Consider the following 21,125-nt stretch of genomic DNA (forward strand, 5'->3'; position numbering starts at 1 on the left):
TCAGCAGAGCCTTCAGCAGAGCCTTCAGCAGAGCCTTCAGCGCTGCCAGAGCCGCCAATGCCCGCAGACCCTCCAGCAGACCCAGATCCCCCAATGCCAGCAGAACCGCCAGCACTACCAGAACCTTCCAATCCACCACTAAGACCGCCACTTCCACTAAGACCAGACCATCCACTAAGGCCAGCGTGACCGGAGGAGCTACCACTGCCGCTGAGACCGCCCCAGCCACTAAGACCGGCATGGCCACCGAGACCAGCTGAGCCAGACGCACCAGCAGAGCCACTGAGGCCCGCGCTGCCGCCTGCGGAGCCTTCAGCGCAGTCTTCACCACTGGCGCTGGTACCGCCTGCAAGGCCAGCGTGGCCACTGAGGCCGCCGTGGCCGGCAAGGCTGGCAAGAAGACCGAAGGTGCGCTTGTCGACGGCGGCCAGGTCATCGCCCTTGTTGGGGGTCGGTGCGCTGAGGGCAGCGGCGACGAGGGCGAGGGTGACGGCAGGGAGCTTCATTTTGATTAAGATGAGTTGATTAAGAAAGTGATAGCGAGAGATTTGAGAGTAAGCACAGCTTCGGTAATTAGAGCGAATTAAGATGTTGGATTAAGCGATCGGACGCGCAGCGAACGAAGTAAGTAAATGGAATTGTGAGGAAGTTGAACGAGCTGGAAGATGAGATGATGGGCAGGAGAACGAAGAGATCGAGCTGGTTTATATAGACATCGTTCGCAGATAGTCGGCTCAAGTCAGAAGCACTGCCATATGCTTATTGATCTCTTCCCATCTTGGTCAAATGGCGGCATAGCGTGTTTCGTTGAGAGACAACCTGGTTGAGCTGGGGTGTCTCGGTCTTGATCAGAATCTACTTTCGGGTCCCCCGTCTCCAGCTGTCTCACTCATAAGCTGGTGCAATGGGGTAGAAAGAGGACGCCCGAGGGTAAGATCTACAGTCTAGGTCGCTTTCGCGCCGTCTAGAACCCGTGCTCATGCCTAGGGTCATTCGCTGCCCAAGGTCCCGAGGTATCAACAGGTATCTGTAGGCGTACACCAGATATCTCGTAAGGTAACGTATGGAACGAACAAAGGGAATCTATTTTTGCACCATGTGAATTTACTTGAACTTTTCGTACTAGCTCTCCTTACTGGACCAATTCTCCATCCATGGCTACTACCTAGGTCTCATACCTATGCCATGTCTCAGTGACTGTGCTGCAGCGCGTATCTGCGCAAAATATCCGCATGATCAAGGGGCTATCAGCTTGGCCCCAGGTTCAGCCAGCACGCGTGCAGACAACAGCAGCGAAGCGAGCCTGAGGTCCGAAACAGACTACAAGCGCGGTAGTCAGGGTATGGTCCCAGTCCGAAAAGTTCTATTTCTGCAAGATGACCTAAGTTCCAATTTCCACATAGAAAGATGTCTGTCCCAATACCTGATGCAAGACTACACCTGACCAGATGCGCAGATAGTGCTGCATTGTGTCGCTTCCCTAACTTCAATGCCTGTTGTTTAGAGCCTCTATCCACAGAGGGTCTATCTGGTATAGTAAAGTTGCCACCAGACCATCGCGTTAAAGCATGGCGTAGGCGAAGCATCAGATATCTAAACTTAGTGCACCCCCGGGTTCAGCTAAGGCGTTTCAGAGGCGGGGACGGAACGGCGGGTATCTAATGGAGTTCCCCTGGACAGGGAGCAGGAGCAGGTAGTCTACTGCTACCTAACTTGGTATGGTAAATTCCTGTTCTCTGAGTTAACCCCCTACCCCAAAGGTAGCTTTGTTGCTCTGCACAACATGCAGAGCGCTGGTGTTGTGGAGCCTTAAGCATCCTCTTCATTTTAATGCTCTCCCGCGGGTCTCAGTTTGCGACAATGTGTGCTCTTTGGCAAACACCTGGTGTACGAGTCATGGCAAGGTTCGCCAGTGAGGGACAGATCGAGATTGAATCGATCTAGTCTGTGCTTGGAACAGCCTACTCGTTTATACAAGTCGCACCACTGCTGCAGGGTGTCCACCTGGGCTGGAGATTGGCACCGTACCCCACACAAACTAGCAAGCCAGTAGGCGATCGAACCCTGCGCGAGTTTCAGATCGTCTCGAACTGACTCGGCCTTCTTTCCGAGTCCACAAGAGAGCGCTGAGCAACTACAAAGTAGTCCAAGCACAGATCTTCTCTGCAGCAAGTTGATACTCTCGTCAGGCAGGTGGCTGGCATCTAGACCCAGGGCATTGTGGCTGTGTGGGAACCGCTCCTTAGGGCTAACCCATCCCGTGCCCTCCATCCTTTCCGGCTTATCCGGCAAGACGAACTGTTTCGAGCCATGTTTATCCTGAAAATCATCAGGCTGGTTGGACAGCATATCCCCCATAAGGAAATTGGACTTGACAAGTCCGCATCGGCGTAGTCCAACTAGTTACTTACCCTGGATCTAACCTGCCAACTCCCACCTGCCCTGCGCGGAGCTTCTGGTCCTCCGATTGGAAAGACACCATTGAACATAGCACACACCAGTATCCATATGGAGTCCTAAATACATCCTGGCGACCCACTCACTTACTGCAGACCCTCGTCGCGGCTTGACTAGAAACTGCTATTTTTGGTGTGTATTTGGTCCTGATTCAGCACACTCGTACCTAAAGAAGTAGGCGTTATCCCTTGGACTCGTGGTCAACTACACGCAAAGCGTAGGGGATCTATATTTTCGTATTGTAATGTTAGAGATGCAAGCACCTAATACTTTGGCGCGAACAGCACCTATGTGGGATCGCTTTCTAGGTGTAACTGGATACCGTCTTGCTCCCCACTATTGTTCTAAGTGCTCATACATTGAAACAAGGCTCTTCTGTCTAGGTTTTGTGTAGATTGACTTCAGCACCGCGCAGTTGAGATAGGTAGGAGTCACCCACTGGTAGTTCTCGATTAGAGACATGCCTACAATTGGCCTCCAGCTGTGGCGATCGCGCCATGGACTTCATTAGACAGGTCAGATCTGAATAAAAAAAAAAAAATCCGGATAAATCAAAATTCTAGCCATAGAATATGCCCAAGTAACCTCAAAAACAGACATTATAACTGGTTAGCAGCGTCGTACCTACCATGCATAATAGCCTTCAGTGTCTGCGCCTGGACCCCGCGCAACTGCATCTGGGGCCGCCCGGTCATCTGTTGCATTGTCTGCTCTAGCTTCAGAGCAGCTAGCTGCTGACGCCGCTGCTCCTGGTGGCCCATGGCCTGCTCCTCCCACGGGTTGGCGATCTTGGCCGGAACCAGGCTGGCCACGTCGGGAAACCCCAGAACGGGTGCCAACACGTGCTCGATGCCTTAAACCGCAGCCGGCGCGTCACGGTACTGCCGGCGAGCTCGGTGCTTTCCCTGCCATACACCATGCCAGCCACATGGGTGTGTTCCCGGCCTGCTAGTCAGCAATATTGCGAATCCCGTTCAGATCCTCATCAGCCTCCATCGCTGACATCTTCTGCTCGTGTTCGGCTTGGACGTTGTTCGGAAACGCGCTCGATGGGCGTAAAAATCGACGACTGATGCCAACGGCGATGTTCAGTGGATGTTGGGCGCCAATGCTGGTCTCACTCTCGTGTTTCAGCACCTCGTGCAGCCGCTCGCTGGACCAATTCCGGCCTCTGCCCACATCTGGTCACCATATGTATGGACTGCGGTGTGCCGGGGGGTGCTGGGATTGCTGGGGGTCAGCCGGTACAGGTGGCAGCCAGCTGGCGTGGAACCCCTTTATGCTTGCGGTCACCAACACCACCATGCCATCCTCAATGAAGATGTTGCGCCGCCAGTTGTGATTGGTATTTGCATGCTGGATGCCCAACAGCTCGGGTGCTCGTGTGCGGGCGCCGCCCGTGAGGTGCACGGCCACTGCCAGATTCTGATTGAATTTACATAGGCTATTGTAGGTTTGGGTATATACTTGACATCCAGCCGGAACAAGATCATGCGGCTTTATTCGAAGCCTGCACAAATGTCGACTCGACTCGGATCTGCGAGACTGTATCGGCAAAAGCGCCGTGTTGTCCAGCAGTGACGTAGCTTGTAAGCCCAATTTCATCATCATCTGTCCCCTTGATCATGCGATGAAGAATACTCCCTCCCCTATGACTGTGACTTTGTCCAACTCCAGACCCGCTACGGAAGGTCCTTGATTTGTTTGAGGACAGCCCCGGTCGCGAGTGTGAATGCGAATTGTAACTGCTCAGAATCGATCGATGAGCAATGCGGGCGAGGGGCGCGAAATGGGGGAGGCAGGCGCAGACGATTGCGACGGATGGCTCGATGGTCGACCAGATGAAGACGGGGCCCATGAGCCAGGTGATATCGAGAGCGTTCATGAAGACGCTCAAGTAGTGGATTCGGACGATGCTGGCGACGCAGACACTGCCATGCCCCGCTGGTCAGCTTCATCGGCAGTTGGGATATCGGATGGTAATAAAAGGCTCCTCCAGCCGGCGCTTACAAGATCCCCACAGCCATGATACCACAAACAGCAATCTTTTTCCTCAGAGTCATTTGCAACTTGATAATGCGCGGAAAGGGAATGGCGAGGATAATGATGTCGTTCAACATGTTGATGATGCCCGCAGCGAGAAAGAAGGTGTTGATATCGAGGCATTCCCCTTTCGTGCCGCTGAATTGGGTCCAGAAGTAGCTTAATGGCCGGCAGGCAGTGCTCATGGTTACCCAGACCATTATTGGGTACGAGAGCGTGATTGCCCCGGAAACAAGTATGGCGATTTTAAGATATCGCTCTAGGGGCGAGAAGATCCGCTTGTAGAAGAAGAGGATCGAGAGTCTGGTGCTGGTGCAGGACAATGCGTAGATAAATGTATAGGAGAACAGAAGCTAGAGTCGGCTGGATTAGAAGCATTTTTGTAAAGGAAGCGTGGGACTGACTCTATACAATGCCATTAGCTCTTTCAATGACAATGCCCAAAGATGCTTTCCGGCGCCAACAGTACCCCCTGCTCCTGTTAGGTAGCGTCTTCATTTGATCCCAGATGTTAGAGACTCACCTGCAATGCTTATCCCTGTTGTCCCGCCAATACCAACCTTCGCAGGAAACGCGACTGTCAGGAGATGCGCGCAATGTGAACTGAGAGCAGACTCACCAGCGCTACAATGATTGCCCAGTCATCAGCCAGGAGAGGATTCCGAAGAGTCACGCGAGCTACGAATCGTAGAACGACAGCCACTGCAGCCAGACAAAGCATTGCTATTACGGCGCCATTGTTAACCTCCACATTGCTCTCAATGAGGTCGACATTATCAGGCGGCGGTCCAAAAATGGCTTCGATGGCTGGGTCAACAGTCATGGCAGGTATGGAGGAAAAACAATGACAATGGAATACAAAGACGCTGAGGACATCATCAGCTTTAACAGAAGGTTCAGTTGTTCTTTTGGAATAGACCTGCAGACAACTACGTGATGATGAAGGGGGCCAAAAATCCCGTCCCCAATGTGCAAAATGGTAATCTTACGCAGATGACAAGCGACAACATGCCATCTTAGAGAGGAAGATGCCGTCCCGTTAATAACGCCCCTCCGCAGGCGTTACTAGCAGACGTTAGGTGGACGCCCGCGATCCCAGTTGGCTGAATGTTTAATGAGCTGTGGAGTAAAGTCCGTTAGCGGAGCGACGGACAACGGACCGGCCCTGGTGACAAGGCCCTAACGGATGGCTCGGCATTCGGAATTGGAAGGTGTGGCCTTCTTCGGCAGCACCTCGGTAGATGACGAACAGGTAAGCAAAGGACGACCGACCTGGAGGGCCGGTTACGGCGCTGGTCAAATAATAGGGGCTGGCCATCCTTGGGCTGCGCGTCCTTGCTTTCAAGACTTCAACAAACAGCCGTGCAACACCCATCTACCATGGACTACCAAGAAGTTCCCAAGCTCACTGCCTTGGAGCGTATTGGGCCTAAGGGCTGGCTCCGTTATGTCTTTCCTTTCCAGCTGGAAGATAACTATGACCTCGATGAAGTTGCCAGAGTACTCCAGGCCGGGTACGACGCCCTCATCAAACGGATTCCTGTGGTCGGCTGTGAAGCCGTTCCTGACCTGGAGTCGCGGCAAGCAGGGGTGATGAAGTTTCAGAGACAAGAGGATCAAGACTCTGCAGGCATCGTCGTCAAAGACCTTCGCAATTCCTTTCCATCCAGTTACGCCGAGCTGAAAGCAAAGGCATTCCCATTGGCTGCGTTCGACGCCGAAACCCTCTGCCGCCGGTCAGTGTGGCCTGTAGCAGGAGAGCGGTTGCCTATCTCTCTCGTACAAGCCAACTTTATCCAAGGGGGACTGCTTCTGACCTGGTGCATTTTCCACGTGGCGGGCGACGGCAAGTCATTCTATCTTTGGACAAAAGTCTGGGCAGAGGAGTGTCGGCGTGCGCAGGGCCTCGACATCACAGAGCCATTTCATCTTGCCGACGCTGTCTGGAAGGATCGGGAGCAGGTCACGCAGCCATCAGGCAAGAATCCAGGAAATCCGGAAGATCATCCAGAGTATACTCTCCTCCCATTCACCCCCCCGGGTGCGCCACCAAAGATGACGTCTCCGAGCCACCGGGGTCAAGTCTTCTACTTCTCAAAGGAATCATTGGCGGCTTTAAAAGCAGAGGCTTCTCCGGCCAATGCCACCCAGCCGTCTGATCAGTCATGGGTCTCAACCAACGATGCACTGTCAGCTTTAGTATGGCGCACGGTCATGGCAGTGCAGTCACCACTGACAACTCTAGAAGGAGACCCCGTGTCCATATTTAATATCGCGATTGACGGGCGGGCACGCACGAGCCCAAAGGTCCACCCAGACACTCTTGGCTGCTTCCTGGAGTATGTTGCCGTCTCAGCGCCAATCCGCAGGATGCTAAGCGAGCTGAACATTGCCGACCTGGCAGTTCTTATTCGAAAAAGCCTGCTCCGAGCTGATGAGAACTTCACGGACGATGTAGTGGCACTTGTCGACAAGCTCGAGGACGTCGACCGCCTGGTTCCAACTGCGTTTCTGGACGTGCCGGGCTTCAACTGCGTGCAGACCTCGTGGACTGGGTTTGAGCTATACGGGCTGGACTGGGGATCTCTGTTAGGCCATACGATTCAGGCCGTGAGGTCGCCGCATGTGGGCGTCATCAACGGTGGGCAGGTGGTGCTTCCAGTTTTACCAGATGGGGGTATGGAGGTTATTGTTGGTGTTGAGGAGAGTTGTCTGGACAGACTGTTGAAGGACCCTTTCCTTACGCGATTCGGTGTTGCGAGGTAGAGCTCTGGTACATAAGGGCTTTAGACGAAGCTTCAGACATTCGTGTGCCCAGTGTCTACTAAGTGGTAATTTTACGCCGTGTATTCCACAGCTCCATTAACATATTTCCCGGCCGCTCTGCCTACCCTGATCGTTCCGCCTCCCTCATCGATTTGGGCGTATAGAAATGATTGATCTTCAATCAACCACTATGCCACCAAAAGCACATCGATCATCTCAGAACATAATGGAGCAAGAGGGAAGGGTCCAGCTTGCAATAAGAGCTAATAATATGAAATTCCAAGTATTTGCCGTACTGCAGAGGTATATATATACCCTGCTCAACACTCGAAGACTGGTCATCAGGTCATCAATTCTAACCAGAACAGGCAATGCCAGGCACCGGCTCTCTGAGAGGTACAGGCCTTAGTTGAATGGATGCCTCTTGATACTTCTTAAGCTGCTCCTGGGCCAAGCCAGGTAAAGGAAAGGGCCAATATTCTTCTTCAAGGAGGATCCACATCTGGGCAACAAGCTGTTGGAAAGGACTGGGTTACAGAGTTTATAAATGCTTTGATGAGATCAAAAGTCGATTTGCAAGAAGATATAACTTCTAGCAAGTGCTTTGCATGAATCCCAAACCAATACGGCAGTGGTTTGTCTGTCTAAAGGGGATCCAGATATACTATTGCATCTCTACTAAGGATATCTACAACTTCTGATGAAACTGGGTTTGTTATGGGCCTTATTGCAACAACAAAGCTGGTTTCTAGAGCAGAATACCAGGAAAACCATCGCTTATACAGCCACAAATTGAGAGAATGGGTTACCACTCCCGAAGGCGTCAACACTAGGGGGTGGTCAGTACCCTCACCATCATCTTTCACGGAAAGGTTTATATAGAGCGATGGTTTGATGAAGGCATGATCCCTGGCAATTAGCGGATTGAAATGAGTGCCAATGTGCAGGGTGGCTGATACCGCAGTCCGCACACCTTAGCGATGAAATGGCCTTAATATTCTGCGGCGCAATGTCAGAATCGCACGCCGGTGCAGCTCCTTCAGCCTGGATGTTCTTCCATATTGCCTCAAAAGCTGGCAGCCTTGCTGGAGAATTTGATGTTCTTTGACTGCGCGAACTGTGTCAGGGATCATATCAAGTCCGATGAAGGAAGCCTTGCTGGAGCATCTGGCGACCGTTTGACATCTGTGGCGGCGCACAAACTGGCGGCGGCTGAGGAGGCGCTGTAATGAACGACTTGCTATTCCCACAACAGATACAAGAAGCAGGAGAGAGACAAGACTGGCCTGGAGATCCATGGTGACAGGGATAACTAGGAATATTTATTCCAAACCTTGGGTACTAGAATACCAGAGAATTAAAGTAACATAATCACAAGCCAGGCAAAACCCAGAAGGGCCGACCTGCCCAACCACCCAACAGAAACCCTGATCCCACTGCTATCACAGTCGACAGGAAAGTCCGCCAGACTGCCATGGAATGATGGGCAACGCCCTAGTTCGCGAGCTTCTGCCGTAATGTTTTCAACGACCGCTGCACCAAAGTTTAACGTGCAGGGACCAGGAACCGCCGTATTCAGGATAGGACAGATCTCATCATCCTCATTATGAAGCAACTTGAACGCCGTTGCCTCATCAGTCTCGGTATCGCAGTTCCGGCTATCGAGCAGATCCACTTGCTTGCCTCCCTCAGCAACCGTAAACACCACACTGTGCCACGGCTGTTTCCGATAATGAATCGAGGGAGTCACAGGGTCCGACAAAGAGCAGTTGTATTTGAATCCGAAACGCCATTGGAGTTTCCAGTGTCCCGTTGAGAAGTTCTTGGGTGTCGATGGGAAGTCGCTGAAAAACAATGGATCTGATGGTGGTGGGCCATAAGAGTATGGGGCATCTATTGGCGTATCTTCAGGAAAGCGACCGTTTTCCTCCAAAATAAAGATGGGAGACTCGACTGGTGAAAGCCTCCAGTATAATTTAAAGCCAGCGGGGTACGCAGCAGCTGCATTTTGTAGACCCAGACGAAAGGAAAATACCGGACAGGTGCGTAGGTTTCGTTCCGAGGAAAGATTTGGTCGAGTTCGACGGTTTGGAATTCTTGTGAAGTGGCCAAGCCAAAAACGAGTGTGGTGAGGAGAATTAAAAAGGGAGTGGAAGCCATAACTGGGGTGCCAGTCTGGCAGTGAACGGAGTGACAGGCGTCTGACAAGGGCCTCCGGGAAGTGATGGATTTAATATGTAATAGCTAATGTACAAGTTTACAAAGGAGTAATTCTGACTGGTGGAAAATCTTCTGTAATAGCCAAGCAAGAAGCGCCTGGGTAGCCCTAGTTTACATTACTTCTCATGGTTGCATGAAGCTTCATGCGCTGTCGTATGGCACAGGCAGGTTGTTAATACAAAGTTGAAAGGAAATTGGGTATTCTGTTCGATTACTGCTGGTGTGAAGCTTGGTTTTGAAGCCATAATTCTTGTTCAAACCGGACTCCATAGCAGAAAATGTCAAGGCTTCCTATAATGAAGATGTAGTATCTCGCGCATCCCGAAGGCAAGGCATTCAATCTGTGTCAGGAACCTGGCCGGAGCCTAGGGGTTCGCTTTCGATTCAAGTTTGATGCCGAATGATAAAGCCTTTTTAGCCACTCATCGGTTGCCAGCAGGTAATTCAAAAGTGCATCAGTGCATTCCTACCGGTATCTGCAGCATTTTCCTGAGGAGTGATAAACTGTACGGCCGTGTAGGGAATATAGTCAGCTTATGGCCATGGGGTATCACCAAGCTTATTCGAGCTGAATGTCAGATGGGCTGTACTACTTCATAGCATCACGTCCGGCTCTGATGCAACACCCAAACTTGATCATACAATCGTGGGCACTGATAGCATTTCAGTCTTTTCACGATCTCTCTCATGACGGCTAGACGACTCTGGATGAGTGTGAGGACACCTCAATAGTCATGTTGACTACATTGACAATGCGCAACCAGTGGTACCTGGACCTTGTGTAGAGAGGGAGAGCTAACAGGAAGAAGAAAACAGGCCGGGGGATTTATGTTATCAAGGATTTCATGAGGAATAGCTTCGACGCTACTAGCACCCTTGTATTTTCTTTTCTTTTTTGTTTTTTATGGTGGGAGTTTTGCTTCACTCTCGCGATCTGGCTGAGTGGGCGATAATTATAGAGACCTGTCATTGAATATGAATGCTATGGTTCTAATAGAAAACCCATGAGCTAATTCTGCTTGTTACCATCCTGTCTCGCAATCTGTGGTAACGTCAATTACTTTTTATATCATCACCTGCAACCATGCTATCCTCTGTGGATTGCTCCAGAAAGCGTATCGGTCATTCAATCCACTCCGCCCACTCTGAACCTAGGTATTGACTGATAGACTGTCATGAACCGCTCCCCGTCACCAAAAAGCCACAAATACCGACAGGCGTGTAACAAAGCCGCAAAATGGGCGAAAAGAACAAGGGCCTCCGGTCGTCGATGTACCAACATATCTATGAACTCGTCAGGCACAACCACAGGCCAAAAGAAGGCTCTGTTCAGCTTCCTGAAGGGCGAGCTACTCTTCACGGCAATCATAGCCCGCTGCAGCGCATCAATGACTTCCACGTATGTTTTCGTAAATGCGTCACCTAACTTGGCCGTTTGAATGAGTTGTAAATATCGACTGCATACCTGGACTGCGCCGTTGCGGGTGTTGTTGGAAACGCTCGCTTCGCATTCTTCCAGGACAGGCTTGACGGATACTTGTGTCAGGTGGCTCCAGTTGCCTCCGACGATGGTGCGGACACTGCATTGGAGGCAGAGGTAGTGAGTAAATCTGTCTAGGAAGTTTTTAAACTCATGGCTGCGGAATACTAAGGTGTCGCAGAGTGAGTAAATGCTCAAAATAGATGAGAAGAGGAATACCGGCGCAGAGGGTATTCCGCCGTCGGGTCTAACTCTGACTGAGACTCTTGTAGTAATCGGAGGGCGTGATTCTGTAATTGGGCCGAGTGGCGCCCGTAAGTGTCTTACTGGGCTTTGCGCTGGATCCCTAGGTGCAATGCGGCTAGAGCTAGAAGCTCGTTAAAGAGGTAAGGGTTTGCCAGGCCGAAATTTATCAGCGCTGCTGGGGGCAAAGAAAGGTTACTCCCGCTGTCGTTAGTCAGAGTCTTTTCCCCGCAGATAACATGAATAATTGCTGACTTTATGTGGCGACGCGTGCATTCAAAGCAGCCTCCCCGAGATTTCTTATGCGCCCTACGCGCCATAATTACTTTGCAGGCCTTGATAACGGCAGCGACTCATCGGCGGTTGGAGTCGGGAAAATATATTTCTTACACCGACTGGATTTGGTAAGGAGGTGTGGTGAACTTGGGAGAATCTATCTACATTTGAATCGGTGGACCCTCAGCGATGTCATGTGACATACATCTACAGTGAAATTGTCCAGGCAGCCATGATAAATCTATAAGTCTGTTGGAATTCGATTTCAAGTTTGTATAGTCCTTGGGGTGCTGAAAATCTGCTCCCTGGAATCTTCAGATGGCACATGTGGGAACCCCCCTGGACCCCCAGCCCTTAGCCCACTCGGATACCATATGTAAAACAAAACCATGACCACCAGCATCGGCACACTATCGAAAATATATATTGTCCACTCATGGCGCAAAAGGTAGCCATCAGTCCCCATTGCATATTCGACAACCCGAAAGATCGACCGCTCCATGATTAGCGCGCTGACAGCAAAAAGCAATTGCAGGATCCGTTCCCAGGGCATGTTTGAATTGAAGCAGGTAAAGGTCGGATTTCGTAAGATTCGCCGGTAGAATATAATCGAGGTAAAGCCGAATAGACCAAATGAGACGATGTGAATAAGGAGACCCAGCAAGATGACCGCCATCGCGCCCTTGCCGTGTCCTGCTACACTCAGGCCTACTGATGATCCTTGTACAGCGAGTGAGAGGATATCTTCCCAGGATAAAGGCGCGTGTCATCCACTTGGGGGCCACCGGTGACAGCCTCTCGGCCTGGAGAGCTTGGATGATCCGACCGAGAATCATGTAAATGGTAGCAGCGTATAGGGCAGGCGCAAGCAGCACTCCCTGGTTAAAAATCGCGTATGAGAATAGTGAGGCTGTGTTTATATGGGCGCCTATTCGGCCTCCATGTCCATAGAGTTAAACTTGATAGCAAAAGACCGGTTAATCGGATCCCAAGGGCGAGAGAACGGAGAGCCAAAAGACGTACATATTCCACCCGCAGCAAATGGGAGACAAAACCAGGTCTGCGTCTTGAACAGTCGGTATATACATATCGCTGTGTAAGGGCTGCAAAGCAAAGCAGGAATACAACAGCTGCTGTGATTGATGGCACATAAGACCGCAGATAGTAGTCACCCTTAAAGGGCTTCAGTTGACTGTGGAGTGTTGGTCGATAAAAACCTGCACTTTACAATTGACACTGCTTGTTGGTCCATGCATACGAGATTCTTCACATATGCACGAGCCATGTGGGTTCGAGGGCCCCTATAGGCAGCGTTCTAATTCAGTATATAACTTCTAAGTAGGTGTCTGTCTTATGGGGAAGTTTATGCCACTGCGTCCACTTCAAGATGTATACATGGACATCTTCATTATACTCACTGAGAGCATTCCTTATCGGAGCAACGACTGCCCTCGAGTGCTCTCCCACCTCCATCAGGAAGCCCGACGTTCTGGGTGCGACCATCCTTGACCTCCAAGCGAATGAAATACACAATTAATTGCTATGGTGGGCCGGAACCGGTTCCCAACGGGGCCCTTGCACAGCTGATGGAGTGGGTTGAGAAGGTGATTGCTCCTGATGCTCTTCATGCTACGCGAGGTAGCAATGGCACGTCGCGAGACTTGTGCCCATTTCCGCAGAAGCAGGCGTACGTTGGTGGAGATCCGATAGATGCGAGGTTGTCCACATGTGTTCAAGCTTGACTGTCTAGCCTAGAGCAGCCTAGATGATCAATTCTACCAACTGTTTTGTGTTTCATGTCACTCCAAGTACATAACAGTGGTAGTTTAACAGAAATATACAGGTCCTGTGCACCTTATAGTCTGACCTGTGTCCAAAACACGAGCATATCTTACATATTTCCATTTATCAGAAGGTAATCAATTCCTCTGGGATTAATAGAGCTGTAGCATCCTAAATTACATTTGAGTAGCTAGCGATATCCATAACAGGGGTTTTGCTCGAAGACATATATTCCTTATCATTTAGATTCATCGCAATCAGATTGACCTAGGTACTCAATTCTTTCAATGTCAAAGTATAGCCAGACATGAGCGCTCATCATTTCGCCCAGGGATACTGCCCATGTAAAAGAATCGCATAACGATATTTTTCAAATCCAGGCCTCACCCATGACGTGCGCGAGGGAAGAGATTCACACCAACGATTCAGTGCAACCTCACCGTTCGCGCAATTCTCCAGCACATCTACGAATGCACCACTGTAAGTTTACAGACCGTGTGTATTATAATATCAAGGTGCATGGTACCGTCTGGTATGTTATTCACTGCTTGCTCATGGCATTCGGATGTCAAGGACTTGGGTGTAGATCATCTAGTTAGACAAACTATAACAATCCAAACCAGACAAGGTCATAAACTCCCTACAAATGTGGCGCCTCATCATTAACTGCTATCTCAATAAACCTGGCCCAGAATGATCAAGAGACGACCAAATAATAACATCGTTTACTCGCAGGCAGTCACGCGCTACAGCTACCTCATTGAGGCAATACTCGCACGCAGCAACCTTTTGATCAAGCCAGAATGCGGCATCATAATCAAGCATAGATTTTCGCTTACAGCTATTAATAACATTTTCAGATTATCTTGGCACCAGCTAGAGACAAGGTATTTTTCGTTAGTTTCCAATACCCTTAACGACTACATTGAGAGATAGATCCGTGGACATCTGCCATTTTCCAGCTTTCGTTTAGTTTATGCCGCCTGCTTTAGCCCAAGAAAATGACATCATTATTTTCGAATCTGGACCGCTGCGCACTTTCTTTAGAGTGCGAGTAGCGAGGCCAGTGAAGCCAATGTCGTCCAGACTGTGTAGGGCCTGGAGAGCTGACACTGCCAGTGGTATTCGAGTCCTCGCTACCGGTGCTCATAGATCGTGACCGGGTTACCTCGTCACCGATAGACGGACGGCGGACAGGGAAGTCGGTAGGCACTGCGTCTCCCATTGGTGTCTACGGAGAAAAGTCACTAGTTAGTATATCCATATTAAAAAGAGAGAGAGACGGTCTCTAGCCGTACCTGGGAGGAGTGGACGCGGGAAGGGTCACGTTCTGCCATCTCGTGATTTTATTCTTTCTGTGGTTAACCTTTCAATGAAGACGTTGCTTGTGTTTCGCAACAAGAATTGTCTTGGGGGCCCCTCGCGTTTATATAGATGTCATATGTGGCATATAACCCTGGTTCAGCTTCAGCACAGACTTCATGCCATCCGTATATATGATTCTGTTGGTCCGTGATGGATCAGCGGACCGCTCTCCCAAGGTTCCCCAGAGTCTAAATCCGTTCTACCAAGGGATCATTTGCTAGCACAGACATGATGGCAAAGCCTGCCTGGTTCTCGAAACGTTATCTGCCACCAACTTGGTGCCACCCGACATGTCCACCTTCATTGTCAGATTCCCTTTGGATGTTGCCACGGTCGCATCTATTTGTGCTTCTACTTTAGCTGCAACTAAATTAAGCACTTCTTCCAGGCACTGACCTACTTCACCTCTTCCGACCACTCGGGCAACATGATCTCAAATGTCCATGTGCGTTGGCAAGATGAGCAAGCACATCGTCGCCCCGGTACGAAAATTCCGTGCGCCATCTCATCGCAACCATGATCTGAGACTCCCCATTAAGAGCGCATATACTGACGCGGCCATGCATTCAGGTGGCTGCCCGCACGATCAGCGGCAGCAATTGGTAGTTTGACCTCGAAGGCACCGGCCGTTCACGACATGCCTGGGATGAGCAAGACGTGTAATATACTTCGAGTCCAAAAGCCTACCTGTTAAGGTATCTCTTCATCAGTTGACATCGGGGAGCGGTCGGCTGAATCCTATTTACTTAGGTGGTGACTTGAGGTTGGGGTATACATGGGAGTGTCTCACCCTGGGAGGAAGCCGTATGTGAGAACATTGTCGCCTTACAAATACACTACAAGATCAGAAGACAAGGACTGACGAGGCTCCTTGAGGGGTATAGTCTCGCATAAAGGTTCCAGGGGTCGCTAAGAGATCCACGAGGTAGTACTGCTCTGCTCCTAGTCGTTTTGTATGCAGAATGATAGAAATAGAGCATATAAGGGTAGGAGTGGATGTTGTGAACTAAAATTCTAGTAGACCTTCGACTTACAGATATCCAACGGTAGAATTTACGTTACTACTCCGAGTTTATGCAGCTACTTATAGTTGTAAAGAGGGCCTAACTCCAGCTCCGATAAAACTGCCCTCCACTGCCAAACGTAAATTCAGAGATAGGGTCAATACAAAGGTCGAAGGAGATTGTTTTTATAAGGGGCAATCGCCGTGCGGCGTACCCAAGCGATATAAACAGACGGTGGAAGTACTCAGTGTTCGTTATGTTGGGCACGATCCGGTAGTCTTCGCGCAGCCATCGACTCTCAAAGATCTCTTCCCCTGTTGCAGGGTCGGGGAGATCTTCTTTGTCACTGGTCTCGAGTTCGTAGTCGAAAAGCCACTTGTCTACGAGAACTGTCTGTTAGATATGTGCCGCAACGCTTGGCCCATGCCAGAAACAGTATGTAAAAGAAGAACGTAAACGGTTGAGACAACCGCAAAGGAGTAGAAGGCAAAATGGGTGAAAGAGGTGTTTGACATGAACTGCGCTCCTCCAGTGGATGGAAAAGCCCTGGTATAGAAGCATCAAATCAGTTGAACCAGACTATTATTTAGATCATCGAGGTATCTGGAATGAAGCTCAGGCGCTAAGGGACTTCACATCGTTGGGACTATGATGAAAGCGCCGTTTCATTGACCTCGACCACGACTCCTTTCCCCCTTGACGTCTGTCTTGATAGGGGTTAATTAACTGAATGCCATGGACAACAGATCAGTTCATGGATTCTGCACAACATTTAAAGTGCATGCAGCTGCCCTTGTTGGTCAGCTGGTCAGCCCTCTGGTTATGAGATCTTGATTTTATCCCAGCGCTGTTCATGTCGCCACTAGACGGAGTAACATATTAGTCTTGACAATATATTAGCTTATTTCCCGAGGACTCTGTCACAGGCTATGGCCTGGATCTTGGTTGTCGGCCATGCCCTCAACCTGGTTCTAAATAAGGTTTCTGCAACATCAGTGTACAGCCTCGGAATTGCGGCCTCGTAGGAAAGAGATCCATTCTCGTAACTTCGGGAAAGAGATCCGTCGGCATGCAAGTCAGGGAAGTCGGAAGTCTTGATGTATGATTGGGAAAGGTTGATAAAAGGGAGGAGGAATATATCTGCGTTTCTATCTCTTGTTTCTTTCTCTAAGCTTGTGAAATTCGTGCATACAGGACAGCTAGTTGAAAATAATACTACCTACGCCCGTTACAGACTCCATACCTTTAAAATCTCAGCCGCAGACTTGGGGCACATGCAATATTCTAATTCAGAAATCTAGAGCCTGCATACTATCATTTGACCGTCTGAGGTAACCCCTAACTTCGCGAGTATTGGTGTATGCTCCGAGAATGTCCTAGGTTGCACTAAACACAAACTTGTACAAAGACAGCTCACAATTGAAATAAGCAATTGTTATGAGGCAAGCCAGTATGAAAACTCGCGTACTAGACTCTTGACGGCAGGTTGAAAAGCCGCCTATTGTCTTATTGATGATAAGAAAAACACCCAAGGCAGTACTGAGGTAACAGTTGTTATTGTTCGTATCATGTCAACTACCCTCTCGCATTGTAACCTCATGGAGCTTCTTTTCTTCGTGGACGAGATTTTCGTACAACGGTAGGGCTTTACCTGTGGTGGCCCTTCTACTATTAGTAGTTCTGTGAAATAAGGTATTAACAATGGATATTTATACTAAATGAACTGCTCCGGTAACGTAGAATATGCAGGTACAGAGGTAGAAGGCGTGCATGTAAAGAGACTGGTGAGAACCTGAGGTTAACGGAAAATTCAAGCAGGCCTTTCACGCCTTTCCAGCAGTAGAAAACCTACCGTCCGCCACAAAGGGGGTTGCTGCTGCCTGGTGAGCTCAGTGGAGATAGGGAAGCTTGTGCTCAGCCCTATAACGTAACTGGAAACCATAGTAGCTGCTAGGGCCACTTGACTAACCTCTGAATCATGGGCCATGTGTCTGTCGACTGCTTTTTGCGTAAGACTATTTGACCCCGTCAGTGGCCTATGGGTTGCGTCTTCGGCGCAGGTTACCGAAACAGCGAGTTAGGTATAGATAGTGGTCGAGAAGCCTAATTAATTGGCTTTGCAGGCTGCAGTGAACAGTTATATCAACTTCGTTAGTTCGCAGGGCGGCTTTTCGAGTAGAAGGAACAATGACTCAGTAGATGAGGACATGTTTACATCTCCCGCTTGAGGACTACATGCCATCTTCTCTACTGCTAGATCCTCAACCACTCGCAGCTCAACAAACTGACCACAAGACAAGCATTGCCCCAGTCCAGCCGCAATCCACATGCCAGGATTGACAACAGCCGTAGCGTCGGTTTCAGTGGTCTCAGGAACAGTTGGAGTCGGAGCAGACGTTGTATCAGTCTCAGCAGTGGGCGATGCTGAGTTCGCGGAAGCTGACGTGGTGCTTGTGCTAGTATCGCTGTCGGTGAGCGTTTCAATACTTTCTTCCGAGCTGGAGCTGGTTGACGTAGCAGTTGGGAAGGAAGTTTGCCTGGAGGTTGACGTTTCGGTGGGCTTGTTGGATGTGGTGGTCGTCTGAGTCGGTTCCAGTGAGGTAGAAGAGGGATCGTCTGTCGCGCTGACTTCGCCGAAGATAGTACTCATTGTAATCTGGCCGCGGTACCGGTACAGCATCACTGCCCGATGTTAGAAAATGTTTTTCTTAGTGGCACAGAATATGATTTGCTCAAGGTAGATGGGGGTATATTCGGAGTTGATCACAACATCTAATGAAAACGCTCTGGCTAGCATAGTCGCAGGATTGTGCGAAACCACAGCCAACTAAGATACCATATTGTTAGGCAACTCGTTCTTACGCACAAAGAAGAGAAAGTAGGAACGCAGAGAAGTAAAGCAAAGGGGGGAAAGCAGATATTCGAACCTGGTTCTCCATCCATGCCAATTCCACAACAATTATAAGTACATGAATCGTATCCACAGCAGCCACCAATAGTGCATTAATTTCCACTTTCACAGGTGTCCCGCCTTCCAAGCAGGGCCCTGGCTCCAGCTGGGGAGGTGGCCGGATCCATCAGTGATGGGCCAGAGCGCATCTTTGCAAGGCCATAGCGAGCGAAAGGTAGCAGAAAGTAGCACGCTGATGGCCTTCATAACTACAGCCTACGAGATTAAGGCTTTTTTTATATCATTGAACAATCCACGGCACTAAAATACTGACTACTAACTAGAATATGACTATCGTTACTCGAACACGAGGTCGTGAGTTCTGGCACCAATGGATGGTAAGCTTGGCCTTGCTTTGTAGGACGCCTGATTCTAGTGTGACCCTAAATGTTTTTTTCTAATGCTAATAGAGCACGTGTTAATATGATAGAATATTGCAATTTAATATATGAATATAAGAATATGGCAGGCACTTTTTATATAACCAGGCCTTATTTTCTGCATAATAGAATTTCTAGCTGTTCATAAAAATCGACCCTGATCAGCGGCGATGTAATTATTAAAGTATAGCCTGTAATTTATCAGCTTCTGTCAATTCGAGGTCCCTTCGACACTTTATGCATGCCAATCAGCAGGTCTATCTAGGCGGATCAAATTCAACATGAACATTGCTCAACTGGCATTGCACGAAGCCTATAGCCTTTGGCGTGTATTGACAACCCGACGTACCCGGAAGGCGTTCCGGTGGGCCAGCCCGGTTGGATAGTTCCAACTTATGAATGGGGTACAACAACATCATCATCATCTGGTGTCTTGACGCCGTTGCCCGTTCAAACGGGATTGTCGCAATTTGCAAAGAGTCCTACAAAGTTGTTGCGGGCGATATCTGCTCCGACATCGCGCGTGGCATTGATATTGATCTGGACACATTCTACGAATAGAATCCCGCAGCCAAAACAGACTGTGCCGGGCTTCTAGCGGATGCCTACATCTATTTCAGTATCTCAAGCAGTGCCCGTCCCTATCACAACAGTTACTACGAGTGGAGCAGCAATAACAACAATAACAATACCATATTCAACCCCGACCCCAACGCAAACAGGCATTATGTGGAATTACGGGCAGTTTTATCTCGTCCAGGCGGGCGATGGATGTTGATATCTTGCGAACAAGGAAGACAACGTGCTGGAGGAATTCTATGACTGGAATCCGGCGGTTGGGGACGATCGGAACGCGCGGATCATTGGCGTCTCGTTAAGGGGCGTGAAGATCCAGCCGTGCGCTGCAGGCGTGACGATCAACGGTCACCTTTTGGGAGCCGGGAACCGGCGAATACCATACTCCAAGGCCTCGGCATCCCTGTTAAAGAGGATGGTTCCCTCTTGCTGGTGGAGAAGATTCGGAGAAAATTGCCAGGAGATCTTCAAGGACAGCTCGGTGGCGGCTTGCTCCTCTGCAGGGGCAAGTTGCTCGACATAGCTCCGGTCAGAGTACGGGCACATGCGCATCTTGAGGCCTTCTTTATTCTTCTTACAGGCGTCGATGAACCATTGGGGACATCGGTCTTCTCGTCAATCCAGAGATCATTTCGCTCGTCAAGGAGGTGGAATTCGCTCACCGGGGCGTGAATCAACCGTGCACCATCTCAGATAGTTTCTTTAATTCTGTGGCAAATGTCTCGCTGTCTGCGATTGCGTGAAAGTCAGCAACATTGAGTGGTTTGCAGAGAGGAAGGCGCGGTCTAGGCGAAGGCGGACGTAATTGCAGAGGGTCCTGCATGTCAGACGAAGGGTCTTGATGCCGCTGTTGGGGAGATAGCCGGCAACTATTTAGTTAATTTCCACGGGTAAGTCCGCGAAGCTTCGTGCCATTTTACGTACCTCCCTTATCAAACGATGACAAGGTAGGATTCAATAGGCTCGTGAAACCGGGGGTCTGGGCAGAGTTTGGGTAGGTTGCCTAAGCAATGAATCGCCCCTGGGCTTAATAATTCCCAGTCGCGCCAAATAACGTAATCCACGGCCGAGCCGCGCTTACGGGCGAACCGCGCCTTTCTGCTGCTTCTGCATATCAACATTCTTCAACGCGTCATTCCTCTACTTTATCTTTATAATATGCCTTTATCAAAGGAATCTAGCATACAAATGGCCATTACTGCATTAAAGTCTGGAAAAATAAAAAAAATTAAAAAAGGCTGCTAGGATATATAGCGTGCCTGAATCTACCCTTCGTGATCGACTTGCAGGCATCAAACCACGGTCAGAAATACGCGCCAATGGCCATAAATTGTCTAAAATTGAAGAGGAAACACTTGTCAAGAAATTACTAGATGCTGATAAACGTGGCTTTTCAATCCGATCAGACTTTCTACGTCAAATGGCAGAGACTTTACTTCGCGAACGTATACGAGATCCAACTGCAACTCTTGGAGTCAACTGGCCCTAGGCTGCGGCAGGATCCGCAGGGTCGGCGGATCCGATCCTTACCCGCTGATTATCGTACGACAACGATCCTATGTTAGGATCCAACTATCCGCGAG

General features: G+C 49.7%; 6 protein-coding genes across 6 annotated transcripts in view; 1 reads left to right on the top strand and 5 right to left on the bottom strand.

The window, feature by feature from the left end:
* The window catches only part of BDW70DRAFT_164264 (uncharacterized protein), a gene marked incomplete at both ends in the record, with an annotated part of 1,293 nt that extends 787 nt beyond the window's left edge, over positions 1–506 (bottom strand). Inside the window, one exon of the mRNA XM_073741445.1 lies at positions 125–506. Within this exon, the coding sequence (XP_073591491.1) occupies positions 125–506 (382 nt within the window). The remainder of the gene's footprint in view (positions 1–124) is intronic.
* Positions 507–3,509: 3,003 nt separating this feature from the next.
* BDW70DRAFT_172182 (uncharacterized protein) lies at positions 3,510–5,323 on the bottom strand (the record flags this gene model as incomplete). Its single annotated transcript, XM_073743440.1, has 3 exons — positions 3,510–4,388; positions 4,468–4,853; positions 5,120–5,323. 3 exons carry the CDS (start codon positions 5,321–5,323, stop codon positions 3,947–3,949), a joined length of 1,032 nt encoding a protein of 343 aa, XP_073591492.1. The 3' UTR covers positions 3,510–3,946.
* Positions 5,324–5,609: 286 nt separating this feature from the next.
* Positions 5,610–7,349, top strand: BDW70DRAFT_125347 (transferase family-domain-containing protein). The gene has a single exon (XM_073734859.1). It carries the CDS (start codon positions 5,881–5,883, stop codon positions 7,264–7,266), a length of 1,386 nt encoding a protein of 461 aa, XP_073591493.1. The 5' UTR covers positions 5,610–5,880; the 3' UTR covers positions 7,267–7,349.
* A 1,253-nt stretch (positions 7,350–8,602) lies between these two features.
* On the bottom strand, positions 8,603–9,439 carry BDW70DRAFT_144524 (uncharacterized protein). Its single transcript, XM_073738267.1, has one exon. The coding sequence runs from the start codon at positions 9,424–9,426 to the stop codon at positions 9,160–9,162; it is 267 nt and encodes an 88-aa protein (XP_073591494.1). The 5' UTR covers positions 9,427–9,439; the 3' UTR covers positions 8,603–9,159.
* A 6,296-nt stretch (positions 9,440–15,735) lies between these two features.
* BDW70DRAFT_164267 (uncharacterized protein) lies at positions 15,736–18,286 on the bottom strand (the record flags this gene model as incomplete). The annotated part of the gene is made up of 2 exons (XM_073741446.1): positions 15,736–16,016; positions 17,926–18,286. 2 exons carry the CDS (start codon positions 18,284–18,286, stop codon positions 15,736–15,738), a joined length of 642 nt encoding a protein of 213 aa, XP_073591495.1.
* Positions 18,287–19,733: 1,447 nt separating this feature from the next.
* On the bottom strand, positions 19,734–20,476 carry BDW70DRAFT_144527 (uncharacterized protein). The gene has a single exon (XM_073738268.1). It carries the CDS (start codon positions 20,092–20,094, stop codon positions 19,891–19,893), a length of 204 nt encoding a protein of 67 aa, XP_073591496.1. The 5' UTR covers positions 20,095–20,476; the 3' UTR covers positions 19,734–19,890.
* Between the last annotated feature and the right edge of the window lie 649 nt (positions 20,477–21,125).

The sequence above is a fragment of the Aspergillus foveolatus genome (genome assembly GCF_047715535.1).
Source record: "Aspergillus foveolatus strain CBS 279.81 unplaced genomic scaffold BDW70scaffold_99, whole genome shotgun sequence".
NCBI lineage: Eukaryota > Fungi > Ascomycota > Eurotiomycetes > Eurotiales > Aspergillaceae > Aspergillus > Aspergillus foveolatus.